This window comes from Henckelia pumila, chromosome 1 (genome assembly GCF_033568475.1).
Source record: "Henckelia pumila isolate YLH828 chromosome 1, ASM3356847v2, whole genome shotgun sequence".
Classification (NCBI taxonomy): Eukaryota; Viridiplantae; Streptophyta; class Magnoliopsida; order Lamiales; family Gesneriaceae; genus Henckelia; species Henckelia pumila.
Window position 1 is genome coordinate 140,569,206 of NC_133120.1, and position 19,705 is coordinate 140,588,910.

The 19,705-nt window shown below is 39.6% G+C and overlaps 1 protein-coding gene across 1 annotated transcript; it reads left to right on the forward strand.

Moving 5' to 3' along the window:
- Positions 1-1,700: 1,700 nt before the first annotated feature.
- LOC140874124 (uncharacterized) lies at positions 1,701-17,616 on the forward strand. Its single transcript, XM_073277402.1, has 8 exons — positions 1,701-1,959; positions 2,134-2,179; positions 2,280-2,403; positions 2,900-3,052; positions 3,292-3,636; positions 3,718-3,981; positions 17,285-17,413; positions 17,467-17,616. The coding sequence occupies exons 1-8, from the start codon at positions 1,701-1,703 to the stop codon at positions 17,614-17,616; spliced, it is 1,470 nt and encodes a 489-aa protein (XP_073133503.1).
- The last annotated feature ends 2,089 nt before the right edge of the window (positions 17,617-19,705 follow it).

Sequence of the window (19,705 nt, forward strand, 5' to 3'; positions counted from 1 at the left end):
GAAGTGGTGGAATTCCACATCTGCATCTTTTGTTGCTGCGCGAGGCATTGCTACTTGGACAGAATTCCGTACAGCTTTCCAGAAGTTGTATTTTTCTCCGGCTCTTCTTCAGTCAAAAGCCAGTGAGTTGATGAGTTTGCGTCAGGGCACGATGACCATAGACGAGTATCAGCAGAAGTTTTTCGATCTCTTGCCGTATTGACCAGAGATTTCTTCCAGTACTGAGATGAAGTATAATATGTTCCTTCAGGGTCTCAATCCGGAGATTCATGATCGTGTTGCGGTTGGTGAAGACATGATTTATGAGGGTTTGGTGAGCCGATGTCATCAGGCAGAGGACAGCCTCCGGCGTAACCGATCTTTTCTCTATTTGTCCATACCAGCTAGTTCATTGGGCCCGAGAGCTCAATATTTCAAGAAAAAGGGCGTGTCTTCTTCTTATTCTGGTTCCGGTTCAGGTGGAGTTTATCACTTTGGAAAGAAAAAGGGCCAGGGACAGTGTGCTACTTGTGGAGGCTGTCACCCGACTGAGAAATGACGTAGGTCAGCAGCTTGTTTTCGATGTGGCGAGATTGGCCACATGAAGAGGGATTGTGCACAGGGTACCAGAGGATCGGCATCTGGATCTGGTTCTCATCCTTCCGTTCCACAGCGGTCGCAGGGAAAGTCTATTTGGAGCACCAATCAGAGACCTCGTGTTTTTGGACAGATGTTTACGCTGAATCAGGATCAGATTCAGCAGGAGAATGAGGACGTTATAGCAGGTATATTTCTTTTATGTGGCATTCCTGTATTTGTTCACATCAACTCTGGTGCATCGTATTATTTTATTTCAGCGAGATTCGTTAAGCGCTATAGATTGTCATACATGTCTCTAGACGTAGTGTTATCCGTAAACTCAGACTGGTCATTCGGCTACAGCTAATCGTTTAGTCTTGGGATGTACATTAGATTTTGAGGGCTCGGAATTTTAGCGAACCTTATAGTTCTAGAAATGGAAGACTTTGACTTCATTTTGTGTATTGATATTTTGACCTTTTATAGAGCTACAGTGGATTGGTATCAAAAGATTGTCCAGTTTCTTCCGGTTGAGGGCGATGGTTTTCCTATGGTGAGGGAGCGCGACCCCTTATGCCTCTGGTCTCAGCTTCGAGGGCCGAGCAGGCTTTACAAGCGGGTGGGGAAGTCTATCTTATCCATGTGATTGATACATCTGTGGGTAGCAGGTCTATAGAGGAGTTACCCATAGTTTTTGCGTATCCATATGTATTTCAAGACGAGATTCCAGGATTTCCTCCTATCCGAGAGGTCAAGTTCGGTATTGAACTTGTACCAAGGAAGACACCGATTTCTCGAGCCTTATCGTCTAGCAGCAGCAGAGATGAGAGATTTGCAACAGCAGTTGCAAGGCTTATTGGATAAGGGATATATCCAACCGAGCGTTTAACCTTGGGGAGCGCCAGTTCTTTTCTTCAAGAAGAAGGATGGTTCTATGCGTCTCTGTATTGACTATACATAGTTGAATCGAGCAAAAGTCAAGAACAAATATATTTTGCTGCGGATTGATGATTTGTTCGATCAGCTTCAGGGTACCTCTATGTACTCCAAGATTGATTTGAGGTCAGTGTATCATCAGTTGCGTGTTTGAGATACGGATATCTCAAAGACATGTTTTCAAGTCTGATAGTTCCCAACCGCTGATGGCTCGATTTTTGTGCGGTTTGAATAGAGAAATCCAAGACCAAGTGGAGCTTCATCACTGTTTAGATTTGGATGAAATGGTGCAGACGGCCATGAAGGTGGAGCAGCAGCACAAGAGAAGAGGAGCTGGACGATCTCCTTTAGGTAGAGGATTGTCGACTTATTGGCGTCCGAACGTTGCAAAATGGGATGACAATAAGCCGGTGTCCAAAAAAAAATATGACACCAAATCAGAAGCACCAAATCAAGTGGTTAAAGGTAAATCTTAAACTTCTAATACTCGATCTAGAGATATTAAATGTTTTAGGTGTCAAGGTATTGATCATATTTCTAGTCAATGCCCTAATAAGAAATTGATGATTATTAATGCTTGTGTTGATGTGGAGTCTGAGAGTGATGACTGAAATTGTGATGGTATGCCTGCGTTGGTAGATCATGATGTGAGGATGGGTTTGGGGCTGTTGTTGGTGAGTTATTGGTGAGTAGGAGAGTGTTACATGCACAAGCTACAGAGGAAGAAGAGAGTCAGAGGGAAAATATTTTTCATACTCGTTGTTTGGTGAATGGGAAGTGTGCAGTATTATTATTGATGGGGGTAGTTGCACGAACGTAGCAAGTTGCGAACTTGTGGAGAAATTGGGGTTGCCTCTCTTGAAGCATCCTCAACCATATAGGTTGCAATGGTTCAATGACTGTACGGAGGTGAGAGTTAGTTGGCGAGTAGTGGTGCCATTTTCTATTGGCAAATTTGTTGATGAGGTGTTGTTTGACGTAGTCCCTATGCAAGCATGTCATATTTTATTAGGTATACCATGGCAGTTTGATAGGAGGGTGGTTCATGATGGCTTTAAAAATAAATATTCTTTTGTAATGAACAAAGAATTTATTGTATTGTTGCCTATGACTCCAAAGCAAGTGTTGGAGGATCAAATGAAAAAGAAAAAGAGAGATGAGGCCGAAAAAAAGAGTGATAAAAAAAGTGAGATGAACATAGAAAAAAAAAGAATGAAAAAAAAAAAGATGAAAAAAAATTGAGCAAAAAAAAGCTGAAAAAAAGATTTATATAGCCCAAAAGAGTGAGTTGAGAGATGTTATGAATTTTCAAATTCCACTTGTTTTGATGATTTATAAGGAGGTTCTCCTTAACACAAGTGATATAGCCGAAGATCTTCCGAGCTTTGTTGTTCCTCTATTGCAGGAATTCGATGATTTATTTCCGAAAGAGCTACTTCAAGGATTACCACCTTTGAGGGGGATTGAGCACCAAATCGACTTGGTACCCAGGAGTGCATTGCCGAATCGTCCAGCTTATAGGAGAAATCTGGAGGAAACTAAGGAGTTGCAACGACAGGTAAGTCAACTTCTAGATAAAGGTTTTGTGCGTGAGTCTATGTCACCATATGTTGTACCTGTGTTGTTAGTACCTAAGAAAGATGGTTTTTGGCATATGTGTGTTGATTGTAGAGCTATAAATAACATTACCATCAAGTATAGACATCCTATTCCTAGACTAGATGATATGTTAGACGAACTGCATGGTGCTAGTGTGCTTAGTAAAATTGATCTTAAGAATGGTTATTATTAAATTAGGATGAGAGAGGGAGACTATTGGAAACCTCATTTAAAACAAAGTATGGGTTGTATGAATGGATGGTCATGCCTTTTGGTTTGACTAACGCGCCTAGTAATTTTATGCGTCTCATGAATCATGTTTTGCGTGCATTTATTGGAAAGTTTGTGGTGGTGTATTTTGATGATATCTTGGTATATAGTAAAAATTTGGATGATCATGTGGGGCATTTGAGGGTTGTACTAATCACATTGCGTACTGAAAATTTATATGCTAACCTGAAAAAATGTGTGTTTTGTACAAAAGAACTCGTGTTTCTAGGTTTTGTTGTGAGTGCACAAGGTGTGAAAGTTGATGAAGAAAAGGTAAGTGCCATTTGAGATTGGCCGACGCCTACTTCTATGGGTCAAGTTCAAAGTTTTCATGGGCTTGCAAGTTTTTACAAGAGGTTCGTTAATGATTTTAGCACATTGGCGGCGCCCATGATTGCAGTTATCAAGAAAAACGTTCCATTCCATTGGGGCAAGGAGCAAGAGCAGTCTTTTAATACTATTAAGCAGAAGTTAATTAATGCTCCTTTACTTGTGTTGCCTGACTTTACTAATATCTTTGAGATTGAATTTGATGCACCAGGTGTAGGAATTGGAGGTGTCTTGACAAAAAAAGAGGAAAGCCAGTGGCGTACTTCAGAAAGAAATTTAGTGGAGCGTGTAACACCCCAAAAATTTATTACCAAATTAATTGGTAATTAGAATAATTATGGAGTGGATAAAATAATTATTGCGGCCAACTGAATTACAAAGTGTATTTATAAAATACACGTGCCAATTAGTCAATGGGTTTGACTATTTCTGGATATCTGGTAATATTGGTATTTTTTAGATAATTATTGAGATATCGGAATTAAAATAATAATTTATGCCAGATAATTTAATTAAAAGAATATTTGATCGAGTTGACTGGTAAAAGTCTTTGTTGACTGATCATGGTCTAAGTGAGACTCAATAATTAATTTAAGAAATTATAAGTCTAATTGACTGGTCAAAGTCAACAATTTCGATAAATGGTTCTTATAAGCTTGGGTGTGTATACCAGAAAAATATCGGAATAGAAACTAATTTTACCAGTTGGATATCAAATAAATTAATCCGGATCAAAAAATTATTGATTTGCTATAATCTCAAAACACAAACTGAAACACACTCAAGAAAATGCAGATCAAAGATTTTCTCTCGAATTTTCCCGGAATTCTCAACTTTACTGTAGCAGTCAACATTTTTGCCTTTGTCGGCCGTTCGGCGGAGCTTTGATGGAAAATCCGAACGGTCACTTTGTAGCTAAGTGTTGGAAAACTGGCGAGTTCCCAGACCAATTACGATTGATACCCGGTGCAGCGGAAGTTTAAAATTTTTTTCATGGAACGTTTCCATGGTGTGGGTATCAACCGTTCATCGATTGAATTACGTGTGTGTAAAATTTAAATAACAATTAAATAAATTTTACCTCAAATCTCGCAACGAGATTAATGGACACCAACAGAACAATTCTGCTCTTGTTGTCTCTCCCTGGAACCGATGAACGCCTTCAATCAGGTCCACGAACAGAGGTTTAATCCCTCTGATAGATTGCACTAGAAAATCTATCAGAAGTTTTCTGCGAAGAGATTACACGAATCTGATTCGTTATTCCTGACCGCGATTCAAAATCACAGACCGGAATTTTCTCGGGCAGAGGGGAGGGGTCGGCCGAAAACGTTTTTGAGAGGGGCTAGGGTTTCGAAAATCCTGTCTCAAAAATTATGACCTGTTGTATATGATTTCTGTACTGAAATAACTTATTTATAATGCAGGCCACTAACACCTTAGGGCCCATTAGTCATAAGCTGGGGCCCGACAAGCAAAGCCCGCTCGTTCAGAAATTAATATAAAATTCATCGTGACTCCGATTGATGAAACGATTTCACCAATGTGCACAGAAACCATTTCTGCATGTTTTAAAGTCAAAATAAATTTTTCTTGAATCCGAATTCAGTGGTTTCCAAAAATGTCCATCCCTATGTCATTTTAGGAAACCCTACTCCCTTACTCTTAATTAAGAAGTCCAACTCCTTAGTTCATTAAATTTAACTCTTTAAATTTAACTATCTCAACGGGGATTAAAACTTCATTACACTGTGTGACCCTCAATGGTTCAGGGATACAGCTAGCCGTGGGCTCACAACTCCTTGTGACTCGGAACAACACTTTCCGACTTGCCCAACGAATCATGGTAAAGCGCCTAGCAACATCGCCCCATGATTCCCTAGGTATCACTGATAGTGCCTACAAGAACCAGTAGATTTTGGTTAGCGTACAGTACGGTCCCTTCATCCATATATCCCGATCGAATCAACAACCATTGGTATATCGAGAGTCGCTCAAGATTCGATAACTATGCAATACATCTTGAAGATCAAATTAGTGACATCGCATGTGCTACTAAGAAACCATTTCTTAAATCACATCAAGTACTCTGGCCAGAGATTTGTCACACTAATATCTCCTCAGATCGCATAGGATATCCACACTCGCAAGTATGTGGTGAATCCTTGACAACAATGCATTGACTCCTATATGTGTCGTAACTGTACCCAATCTCGACACCTGATGACCCCCTCAGAGTCGGTAAACGAGTCAAAGCACAGTACTAGCATATAGAGTCTCCATGATGTTTCAAGTCGTAAGGACTAATGGTGTACAACCAAAACCGCGGACTTTATCCACTCGATAAGTGATAACCACTTGGAAAGTCCGGATAGGGTAGTTCGACTATTCATCATATGAATATCCATTTGCATGCTTCGAACATCTCCATGTTCCCTACCAATGAAACGTGGTACTCCGCATCGCAAATGCTAGTCTCAAACTCGAGCGATCCTTATCCTTATTATCGGACGGCTCAATCGACTAGGAACGGTTTTAGAATATACAGTGACTATAAGATGTATTTCATGATAGACATCTCCATGTTCTACCACATCTTACATACACTATAGTATATTCAAGGTCTTTATCAAAACAACAATAGTATATCACAATATAACAATATGAAGTAATATAAAGTCATTGCCATAAAAGTGTAAATAATATTAAACAAAAGATTGTTTATACAAAGAGTCAACAAAGCCCATAGCCACACAGTTGGCTCACTGGGCACCCACTCTTACAATCTCTCACTTGCCCTATAGCCAACTAGTCATACTACGTAGACCCATTGCTTCGCGATGTTTGTCAAACAATGGTCCTGGCAAAGGCTTAGTAAGTGGATCAGCGATATTGTCTGCAGAGGCCACTCGTTCGACACTGATGTCTCCTCTTTCCACAATCTCCCGGATTATGTGGTATTTCCTCAGTACGTGTTTGGATCTTTGATGAGACCTTGGTTCCTTTGCTTGAGCAACGGCACCCGTGTTGTCGCAGTACACCGGGACTGGACCAACAAATTCAGGAATGACGCCCAACTCTTGGACGAAATTCCTCATCCAAACGGCCTCTTTAGCAGCAGCTGATGCTGCAATGTATTCAGCCTCAGTGGTGGAATCCGCTGTGGTGTCCTGCTTGGAACTCTTCCAAGAGACAGCACCACCATTGAGCATGAACACAAATCCAGAGGTTGACTTCGAGTCATCCACATCACTTTGGAAGCTAGAGTCGGTATAGCCTTCCAGTTTGAGTTCTCGTCCTCCATAAACCATGAACATATTCTTAGTCCTTCGCAAGTACTTAAGAATGTCCTTCACGGCTTTCCAATGCATCTGACCAGGATTAGACTGATATCTGCTCGTGACACTCAGAGCAAATGCTACATCCGGTCTGGTAGATATCATCCCATACATGATACTACCTATAGCTGACGCATATGGTACATGTGTCATATTCTCTATCTCTGCATCAGTCTTGGGACACATAGACTTGGATAGAGAAACTCCATGACACATGGGTAGATGTCCTCTCTTGGACCCATCCATTGAAAACCGTTTCAATATGGTATCGATGTAGGTTGATTGAGTGAGTCCTATCATTCTCTTAGATCTATCCCTATAGATCTGTATCCCAAGAATGTAGGATGCCTCACCCAAATCCTTCATCGAAAATCTACCTGATAACCATATCTTTGTTGACTGCAACATCCCTACATCATTCCCAATGAGTAGGATGTCATCAACATAAAGTACTAAGAATGTCACCGCATCCTTAACTACTTTCTTGTACACGCACGGTTCCTCCGGGTTCTTGATGAAACCAAAATCTTTAATTGTTTCATCAAATTTATGGTTCCAACTTCTTGATGCTTGTTTCAGACCATAAATTGATCTCTGAAGCTTGCATACCTTATGCTCGCTTCCCATGGATGTGAACCCCTCAGGCTGCTTCATATAGATTTCTTCCTTAATGTCTCCATTAAGAAAAGCAGTCTTCACATCCATCTGCCATATCTCATAGTCATACCATGCAGCTATGGCAATTAGGATTCTTATGGACTTGAACATTGCGACTGGTGAAAAGGTTTCATCATAGTCAACTCCTTGCCTTTGAGTATAACCTTTCGCCACCAATCGCGCCTTGTAAGTCAATATCTTACCATCAGGCCCAAGCTTTCTTTTGTAGATCCATTTACACCCTATTGGAACAATTCCATCGGGAGGATCCACTAAAGACCAGACTTGGTTAGTATGCATCGAATCCAATTCTGACTGCATAGCTTCAAGCCATAAATTCGAATCCGCATCAGAAATTGCTTCCTTGAAGCTTCTTGGATCACATCCAATGTCGGGTTCATCTTGACCCTCTTCAAGAAGAAGACCATATCGAACTGGAGGTCTAGAAGTCCTCTCGGATCTTCTAGGTGCAGGCGTGTCCAGCAATGGTTCCTGAGGTGTGGGATCGTTATTTTGTATTTCGGGTTCTTCTCGAACTTCTTCGAGTTCCATCATCTCGCCTTTCTTATCCAATAAGAACTCCTTCTCCAAGAAGGTGGCATTCCGTGAAACAAACACCTTTGTTTCAGCAGGATAATAGAAATAATATCCGATTGAATTCTTCGGATACCCCACAAAATAACACAAGCTGGATCGACTATCCAACTTATCTCCCACTGTCCGCTTCACGTAAGCAGGACATCTCCAAATCCTCAAGTATGAATACTTAGGAGCTTTGCCATTCCATAACTCGTATGGTGTTTTGTCCACTGCTTTAGTGTGGACGTTATTCAACAACAATACCGCCGTTTCAAGCGCATAGCCCCAAAACGAAGGTGGAAGCTCAGTGAAGCTCATCATGGATCGAACCATGTCCAACAAAGTTCGATTACGACGCTCCGATACACCATTAAGCTGTGGTGTCATAGGAGGAGTCCACTGAGAGAGAATCCCATTCTCTTTTAGATAGTCCAAAAACTCGGTACTCAAGTATTCTCCACCTCGATCCGATCGAAGTGCTTTAATACTTTTACCTAGCTTGTTTTCTACTTCAGCCTTGAATTCTTTGAACTTTTCAAATGCTTCAGACTTATATTTCATTAAATATAAATACCCATACCTAGAATAATCATCAGTAAAGGTAATGAAGTAGGTGTGGCCATGTTGAGTCCCTACTCTGAATGGACCACAAACATCTGTATGGATCAAATCCAACAGATTTTGACTACGTTCAGGCTTCCCCTTAAAAGGAGATTTAGTCATTTTCCCTTTTAGGCAGGATTCACAAGTAGGTAGAGAGTTAATATCAGACATATCAAACATGCCCTCTCCCACTAGCTTGTTCATCCTCCTTGAGGAAATATGACCTAGTCTAGCGTGCCAAAGGTTTGCCGGGTTTTGACTATCGATTTTCCTTTTGTTTGTTGTCGCCGGTTTGTCAATACAATTTACTGGAACGTCTTTTAGTTTTAAATTGTATAGATCGTTTTCAAGTTGTCCATTTCCAATTAAACATTCATTCTTGTAAATATTGCAAATCCCATTCACAAAATTACAGGAATAACCATCTCTATCAAGCATAGAAATAGAAATAATGTTTTTAATTAAATCTGGCACAAATAAAACATCTCTCAACAATAATTTAAAACCATTCTGCAAAATCAAACAAACATCTCCAATGGCCGTAGCTTCAACTCTGGAACCATTCCCGAGCCTCAGCTGGGTCTCACCCATTCTAAGCCTGCGACTTCTTGTCATCACCTGCAAATCATTGCAAATGTGAGATCCACATCCGGTATCCAATACCCAAGAAGTTGTATTAAGTGACATGTTTATTTCGATATAGAACATACCCTTTGCAGTTCCCAACTGCTCAAGATACTCCTTGCAGTTGCGCTTCCAATGACCCGGCTTCTTGCAGTAATGGCAAACATCCTTGGATTTTCCATTGTTTGAAGCCTTTGTCTTTTGCTTCTTCTCGGGTTCCACTTTCTTGGGTGGGGCAGAACGTTTCTTGCCCTTCATACTTGGCCCCTTCTTAGCAGAAGATGAGGAGCCCACCAAGAAAGCTGGCTTATCCTTCTTAAGTGTGGATTCATATGTAACGAGCATATTGACCATCTCTTCAAGGGTGGCCTCTATCTTGTTCATATTAAAATTTATCACGAATCCATCAAATGAAGAAGGAAGAGATAGAAGCAGCAAGTCCACATTGAGTTCATGCTCCAACACCAAATCAAGGGTCGCCAACTTCTGTATGAGCCAAATCACTCGTACCCCATGATCACGGACCGAAGTCCCTTCACGCATGCGGCACGTCATCAACTCCTTAACAGTAGCGAACCTTTCAGCCCTCGACTGAGCCCCAAAAAGTTCCTTGAGTTGCGTGTGAATGTCAGCAGCATTCACCGTGTCCTCAAATCGCCTCTGGAGTTCATCAGACATCGAGGCTTGCATATAGCATTTGGTCTTGATGTCATGGTCACACCATGCATCAAGTTTGGCCAATTCCTCCGGACTTATGTCAGCTGGTGCTTCCTTCGGAGGTGCTTTCTCTAACACGTAGAGCATTTTCTCCGAAGTTAAGACAATCTTCAACTTCCGGAACCATTCCGTATAGTTGGCGCCAGTCAGCTTGTTTTGTTCGAGGATCGAGAATAAAGGATTTCGCGAATTCATTGTATGAAATACTGAAAAGGAAAAACAGACATATATCAATGATTGTTTAACAATTTACTAAGACATAAAATAGGCGAATTTAATTTTATGAATCTCACTCCCACTATTTTAACGATTTCACCACCCTCTAGTGAAAACGGGAAACTTTTTCCTTAGTGAGAACATGGAGTCCAATTGACAAACTTATGGTCCCGAATAATATCAGCCAACCATAATTCTCAAAAGGTAGAGCCCAATTGCTTCCAAAGCAACCCCCATGTATTTACCTCATGTCCAATAAGGGCCCAATAATATGACGCCGTTTAAAGTGACATGTCAAGATGACCCATCAATATTAAGTTGTGATGGACGGTCGCCATGTGGATCCCCCAATAATATGAGCCGATCCCATGGGAGTTCCACCCAACTTACAACATTTGTCGATCCAATGTACAGCTTTCCGACGGACGGGCCCCCCCAATAATATGAGCCGGACCGTATCCGCGGGTAGCATCACATACATTGACCGTTGATGGAAGGTAGGAACATTTAAACAATATTTAAATTTCCTTTATTTATCTTGATATAAATTTTAAATCATATTTAAAATGAGGGATTTTATTTATAAAAATATTTGTCTCATCATATTTAATTTATTGCATGCATTGCCGGATTCACGCAATTTATGTCTAAACATGCATACAATCATAATATCACATATTATATAGGATGATCGATTCCATTTCTAATTGACCCGTGGTTGCCAATCACGGGTCTTAGTCCAATCCTAGGTAATATGCAGTATGCAAATGCAATCCTATTACATATGCTTCCAATTTACATTTCTTCAGTCTTCATTGTCTGCTGGGCCCACCATCTTCAAATCTTGATCTCCCACTAAATCTAATGTATTTACAATAAATAACAATGACAAGTAGGGGATACATTTTTAGGGGGTGGGAACGGGCTATAAACCAAGCCCACTTTTATTACATATGACATTCATATCGGGCCATAAACCAGGCCCATTAATAAAACCAACAATAATAAAGACAAAATGTAAATTCCTAACATACACCTACAAAATTGGTCATGGCAATCGATCATCCTTATCCAATAACATTTAATTCAAAATTAATTTATTGGATAACATGCTGTGGCAATTCAAATTTAAACAAGATAAAATCATATTTTATATATAAAATCTCATTTCACATATAAAATCATATTTTATCTCTATATCAAATAAAATCATATTTTATCTATAAAATCCAATTTTACAAATAAAATCATATTTTACTTAATATATCATAAGATCATATCTTATCATCAATTGTACCAAAATAATTGATTTCAAAATTCAATTTACGGATAAAATATTAAAATTTTCCAAAAATTCAAATTTATCCAAAATCAATTTTAAAATTTACGGACTCGAACAATTCGATCCGAAATCTCGTGAACCAATCAAAAACAATTTTTGACCGGACCAAAAATAAAATTTTAAATATTAAAATTAATAAAAATATAATTTTTCCCGCGGGCCACCCGGGACACTCCCGGGTTGGCCCGCACCCGGGGCGCGGGCCGGGGCAGCCCGGCTGCCCCCTTAGGGCAGCGCCTGGCGCCGCCCCTGGGCGGCGCCGAGCGCCGCCCCTGGGCAGCGCCGAGCGCTGCCCTGCGCAGCGCCCAGCGCTGCGCTGGGCAGCGCATAGCGCTGCCCTGGGCGGCGCCGTGCGCCGCCTTGGGCGGCGCCGTGCGCCCCCTTTGGGCGGCGCCGTGCGCCCCCTTTGGGCGGCGCCGTGCGCCGCCCGGGGCAGCAACAATTGCTGCCCCACCGGGCAGCGATCCAATCGCTGCCCGGGTTTTGCCCCGAAAAAAAAAAAATTTTTTTAATTTAAAAATATTTATTTTGTTTCATAAACCGAGACTCAAAAATTTTGTACAATTGATTAATTCAATCGATTGATCTGAGCAACCTGGCTCTGATACCACTGTTGGAAAACTGGCGAGTTCCCAGACCAATTACGATTGATACCCGGTGCAGCGGAAGTTTAAAATTTTTTTCATGGAACGTTTCCATGGTGTGGGTATCAACCGTTCATCGATTGAATTACGTGTGTGTAAAATTTAAATAACAATTAAATAAATTTTACCTCAAATCTCGCAACGAGATTAATGGACACCAACAGAACAATTCTGCTCTTGTTGTCTCTCCCTGGAACCGATGAACGCCTTCAATCAGGTCCACGAACAGAGGTTTAATCCCTCTGATAGATTGCACTAGAAAATCTATCAGAAGTTTTCTGCGAAGAGATTACACGAATCTGATTCGTTATTCCTGACCGCGATTCAAAATCACAGACCGGAATTTTCTCGGGCAGAGGGGAGGGGTCGGCCGAAAACGTTTTTGAGAGGGGCTAGGGTTTCGAAAATCCTGTCTCAAAAATTATGACCTGTTGTGTATGATTTCTGTACTGAAATAACTTATTTATAATGCAGGCCACTAACACCTTAGGGCCCATTAGTCATAAGCTGGGGCCCGACAAGCAAAGCCCGCTCGTTCAGAAATTAATATAAAATTCATCGTGACTCCGATTGATGAAACGATTTCACCAATGTGCACAGAAACCATTTCTGCATGTTTTAAAGTCAAAATAAATTTTTCTTGAATCCGAATTCAGTGGTTTCCAAAAATGTCCATCCCTATGTCATTTTAGGAAACCCTACTCCCTTACTCTTAATTAAGAAGTCCAACTCCTTAGTTCATTAAATTTAACTCTTTAAATTTAACTATCTCAACGGGGATTAAAACTCCATTACACTGTGTGACCCTCAATGGTTCAGGGATACAGCTAGCCGTGGGCTCACAACTCCTTGTGACTCGGAACAACACTTTCCGACTTGCCCAACGAATCATGGTAAAGCGCCTAGCAACATCGCCCCATGATTCCCTAGGTATCACTGATAGTGCCTACAAGAACCAGTAGATTTTGGTTAGCGTACAGTACGGTCCCTTCATCCATATATCCCGATCGAATCAACAACCATTGGTATATCGAGAGTCGCTCAAGATTCGATAACTATGCAATACATCTTGAAGATCAAATTAGTGACATCGCATGTGCTACTAAGAAACCATTTCTTAAATCACATCAAGTACTCTGGCCAGAGATTTGTCACACTAATATCTCCTCAGATCGCATAGGATATCCACACTCGCAAGTATGTGGTGAATCCTTGACAACAATGCATTGACTCCTATATGTGTCGTAACTGTACCCAATCTCGACACCTGATGACCCCCTCAGAGTCGGTAAACGAGTCAAAGCACAGTACTAGCATATAGAGTCTCCATGATGTTTCAAGTCGTAAGGACTAATGGTGTACAACCAAAACCGCGGACTTTATCCACTCGATAAGTGATAACCACTTGGAAAGTCCGGATAGGGTAGTTCGACTATTCATCATATGAATATCCATTTGCATGCTTCGAACATCTCCATGTTCCCTACCAATGAAACGTGGTACTCCGCATCGCAAATGCTAGTCTCAAACTCGAGCGATCCTTATCCTTATTATCGGACGGCTCAATCGACTAGGAACGGTTTTAGAATATACAGTGACTATAAGATGTATTTCATGATAGACATCTCCATGTTCTACCACATCTTACATACACTATAGTATATTCAAGGTCTTTATCAAAACAACAATAGTATATCACAATATAACAATATGAAGTAATATAAAGTCATTGCCATAAAAGTGTAAATAATATTAAACAAAAGATTGTTTATACAAAGAGTCAACAAAGCCCATAGCCACACATTTGGCTCACTGGGCACCCACTCTTACACTAAGATCATGGCGCTTTTATTGGTACCAAGAAATCAAAGTTCGAACGGTTGGATCGTCATGAAAATGACGAAGAACAGACGGGTTTGCGCAGGTCACTATTCATCGTCTTCCTCGCGCGTAATTGACGGATTTTTGCTCAATTGAGTTGGTTTTTGAGCTGCTATTCGGTAGTAGGATGTGTGAAGATCATTTCCCATGCTTTTTTCAGCATTTTTCGTGAGAAAATCAGACGGATCTGAGCTCGGAAGCTCACGCCACCGTCAGATGTTTTTCTCCAATCTACGCCGCCTCGGTGGTCCGATCCGGTCGTGGCCTAGTGCGTTGGAATCGTCTCAACAAGATCTACAAGCCTGTAAAATTTCATGAATTTTTGAGATGATTTGCAGATTGCCACCGTGCCGTCGCCGCCGCCTTCTATAATTTTCCGGCGACCTCCGACATGTTAACCATTTTTGACCGGTTCGACGTGGTAGATTCAAATATCCAAGTGTATTAGGGTCATATGTTATGGTTTGGGTTCAGATTATTTTATTTTAGGCCGGGTAAATTATTTAGGAGTCCAAGATTTTGGTTTATTCATTGGGCCAAGTTTGTTATTGGGCCTAAGATGTTTATTGGACTTAATTTATTTATTGGGTCTAAGATATTTATTGGGCTTAATCTATTTATTGGGCTTGAGTTGTTTATTTGGGCTAAAGTGTTATTTGGGTTTGAATGAATTGATCTAGTTATTGGACAAAGCTTATTGGGCTTAAGATAGTTATTGGAGGCTTAATTTAATAATAGAGCTAAATTTGTTATTGATCCTTAGTTGTTTAATTTATTTGGTTGGGCTAAGTTCTATGTTGGACTAAGTACTATTGTGCCAATCTAAGTCTAATTGGGCAATTTGAAGTGTGATTGAGTTAGTCTAAGTATTTTTGGCCAGGTTAAATGTTAATGGGCTAGTTTAAGTTTAAGGTATTTAGTTAAGGAACAGGAACTCGAACTAGCCAGTGTCAAACAAAATAGTCCGTAAATAAATATTTAATAGATGTATATGTATATTTTGATATAAGTATGATTTTTAATATGAAAAATGAATTAAATATATATTTACGGGCAGAATTTTAAGGAAAATTATATTTTTAAGTTTATGATTCATGCATGTATTTTATGATGAGATAACGAGCATGTAAAGAAAATATTTTTTGGAAGTTGATGTGATTTGTGGCACTTATGTTAATTAGCCTATGGATCCCCCAGAGGTTTGGGTGAAGGGGCATAGGAGGCGTAGGGAAACCCCATAGGTTTGGTGGACCTCGCTGCCACGTACGTTGGTTTATAGATTGATCAGTCGCTTATGTTTATGGTCACACTTCACTGATATGATCCACAGGAAATGATTTTTATGTTTATGACATGCCAATGCTTATGTTATGTATTATGTTATGATTTAGATTACGACTTAGTTTATGCATATGATTTTACGATCATGCATGCGTTAGAATCTTCAGGTTATTTTTATATACGTTATGTGCTTGCATGTGGTTTTATTTAGTAGTACTCGTTATTAAAGGTAGAGCATGCTGAACCTTTAGTCTCACTAGATCTAAATGGTGTGCATGTGAGTTTTATGTTATTTAGGAGGTTGTGGTCCCGACTGGTGGTGAAGACCTCTGTGCATCCGTGGCGAGCTAGCACACCTATGACCTTCGTTAGCTCATGTTTCAGTTCATTTAGTTTATGATGAGATATTTTATGTATTGAGCTATTTTCCGCACATTTTTACTATTTCTCATTAGTTTGCCTACTTTTGAGATTATAGTCATTTGCATGGATTTTAACCTGTTCAATTTTTTAAACTTTTAAGATGCAATCGATTTTTATTATGAATTAAATTTTATGAAAATCTATTTTAATTATAAATGCATATATGTATGGGCATATATGTAATATTCTAAAAAAAAAATTCGATTAAGGGTCGTTTAAGAGCGTCTTTGAATTATCCTACCTACGACAAGGAGTTCTATGCATTGTTGAGGGTACTCGAGACATGGTAGCATTACTTGAGGCCAAAAGAGTTCGTGATTCATACGGATCATGAGTTCTTGAAGCATCTCAAAGAACAACATAAGTTGAATAAAATACATGCCAAATGGGTAGCGTTTGTAGAAACTTTTTCTTATGTAATCAAGTACAATCAAGGTAAGGCGAATGTAGTAGCGGATGCGTTGTCACGAAGGTAAGTACTTTTAACTACTTTAGATGCTAAGTTTTTGGGATTTGAGCATGTGAAAGAGTTGTATGCGAGTGATGTTGATTTTGGTGAGATTTATGCGTCATGTATGCGTGGTCCAAAAGATAAGTTTTACATGAATGTTGGTTACTTGTTTAAAGAAGATAAGTTGTGTATTCCTAATTCTTCAATTTGAGAATTACTTGTTAGGGAATCGCATAGTGGTTGTTTAATGGGGCATTTTGGTGTGGCAAAGACATATAAAACTTTGCATGAGAATTTTTATTGGCCACATATGGAACATGATGTTGAGAAGATGTGTGAGCGGTGTGAGACTTGTAGGAAGGAAAATTCTAGGTCACAACCACATGGGTTATATACTCCACTTCCAGTACCTACTGAACCGTGGGTAGATATTTCCATGGATTTTGTTCTTGGGTTACCTAGGTCTAAGAAGGGGAGGGATTCTATTTATGTTGTGGGTGATAGGATTTAAAAAATGGCACATTTTATTGCATGTCACAAATCAGATGATGCTTCTCATGTTGCAGATTTGTTCTTTAATGAGATTGTGAGATTGCATGGCATGCCTAGAAGTATTGTTTCTGATAGGGATACTAGGTTTTTGAGTTACTTTTGGAAAACATTGTGGTGTAAACTTGAAACTTAGTTTTTGTTTTCCTAGTTTTCATCCACAAACTGATGGAAAAACTGAGGTGGTTAATAGAACTTTAGGGACATTGTTGCGCTCTATTATTAAAAAGAACTTGAAAAATTGGGAAGATTGTTTGCCATTTATTGAATTTTCTTATAATCGTAGTATGCATCTACTACGAGTTATTCACCTTTTGAAGTTGTTTATGGCTTTAACCCATTGAATTCGTTGGGTTTGATGTCGTTACCTATGAGTGAAAGGGTTAATATGGATGAGAGGAAGAAAGCTGAATTCGTAAGGAGCTTGCATGAAAAAGTATGTGAGAATATCGAAAAACAATTTTGCAGTATACCAAGCAAACGAACAAGGGAAGGAAGAAGATTGTCTTTGAACCCAGTGATTGGGTTTGGTTGCATCTGAGAAAAGAGCGTTTTCCAGAGAAGAGGCGTTCAAATTTGTTACCTCGAGGAGATGGTCCTTTCCAAGTTGTGGAGTGAATCAACGACAATGCCTACAAACTAGATTTGTCAGGTGAGTATAATGTGAGTACTACATTTAATGTTTCTGACTTATCTTTGTTTTATGTAGGTGACGAATGAGATTTGAGGGCAAATCCTATTCAAGAAGGGGAGGATGATGCAATCATGGATAGTTCGCATGTGGATCAAGTGGGAAGGGGAGTTCGAGATCCATTAGAGTTGCCACGTGGGCCAATAACGAGGAGCCGAGCTAACAAATTCAAGAAGACACTTCAAATGTTGATGTTCAATTATCAAGATGGATTTGGATCACTTGAAGATCAATTTGGGAGTTGCCTATGCTTCTTGAAGTATTGGGAGTCAAAAAGAGTGACGAAAATAAAATTGAGGCAGAAGAGGTATCGCTCGAGCGCAACCAAGTTCCGCTCGAGCGAGCGCATTGAATGTTTTGGACAGGGCGTTTCTTGCTCGAGCGCGGGTTGTGTTCGCTCGAGCGAGCTCAATTGATTTCGTGGGACAGAGTACCTCTCGCTCGAGCGCGGGTTGTGTCCGCACGAGCGAGCAAGAGTTTTTTGGAAATTTACACACACTTTGGCGTGTTGTGTGTGTGTGCGGGATTTTGATTTTTTGATGTTATTTTCCAATTTTTGAGCTTTCTAATTATACTAGAAAACTTTCTAGATGATATATTTGATATATTTAGGCTATATTTTGCATTATCTTTTATTTTTGATTGTAAACTATAAATACTTTTGTTATTTTCATTAATAAAATTCAGATTCAATTTATACACAAATTATTGAAATTCTCTCTAGAATTTTATTCAAAGCTTTGCTTTGACTCTTCAAATCAAACTTTTTCCAGTTTAATTAATTGGAAGCGTTTTTCGATTGATTTCTCACTGAAGATTGTCAGATACAAGTTATCTGAAGGTTTTCATTGGTTTCGATTGTCGTGATTTCTGTTGTTAATCATTCCGTCGATTACATGTGGAAATCCAAAATCTTATAAATTTTACTTGTTTCAAAGATTGGGCAAAACTTTGGATCTTTTGTTTATTGATTAGAGGGTGCGATTCAATTTGTAATCGTGTTTGCTAATCTTGCACATCAATATTCATATCAACATCTCCTTTTACAATGAAATCTCTGACAAAATGCATCTTCACATCTATGTGTTTCAAACGTTCATGATAAACTTGGTGTTTCATAAAGTGTATTGCACTTTGGTTATCACAGTGTACTACAACTTGATCTTACTTCACACCAAGCTCTGCTATCATCCCTTTTAGCCACAACCCTTCTTTTATGGCCTCGATATCAACTATGAATTATGCTTCAGTGGTAGAAAGGTCAACCACTGATTGTATATTAGAATTCCAAGTAATCGATGTGCCATAAAAATTAACACGTATCCAGTTAATGACTTTCTCATGTCTAAATTCCCAGCAAACTCCGAATCCACATATCTAATCATCGGATCAATTCCATCTTGTTGTTTCTCAAACTTCAACCCAAGCCCAGTCGTGTTTATGAGATATCTGAGAATCCATTTAAGAGCTTCCCAACGATATGTACCAGGATTATCCATAAACCTTGACACAACACTGATTTAATGTGCCAAATCAGGCCTACTACATACCATTCCATATATGAGACTCCCTACTCCACTAGCATATGGTATACAAGGCATCTTCATCTTTTCCTCCTCACTTTCATGTGACTGACTAGCTGATAGCTTCAAATGTTGTCCAAGAGGGGTTAGAACAGGCTTCGCTTGATTCATGTTAAACTTCAGAACTACCATCCTCAAATAATTCTTCTGACTCAGATGAATCTTTTGCCTTTTCCTGTTTTTCATTATGTCCATGCCCAAAATTCTCCTTGCTTCTTCTAGAAATTTCATCTCAAACTCTGAGTAGAGCTATTGTTACATGGATAATATCTCTGCCCTACTTTTACTTGCTATCACAATATCATCAACGTAAATCAGTAGGTACAGATAACCTGCTCTTTATCCTTATTTAGATAGACACATCTGTCATATTGTCTTCTCACAAAACCAATACCAATCATGATCTCATAAAACCTCCTATTCCATTGCCTCA

Excerpts from the sequence above, each read along its gene's own strand:
- LOC140874124 (XM_073277402.1), top strand. The coding sequence starts at position 1,701 with ATGGCTCGATTTTTGTGCGGTTTGAATAGAGAAATCCAAGACCAAGTG. Across the intron at positions 2,404-2,899 it reads GGTTCAATGACTGTACGGAG|GAATTCGATGATTTATTTCC; the intron begins GTGAGAGTTAGT and ends CCTCTATTGCAG. Across the intron at positions 17,414-17,466 it reads AGAGGAAGAAAGCTGAATTC|TATACCAAGCAAACGAACAA; the intron begins GTAAGGAGCTTG and ends ACAATTTTGCAG.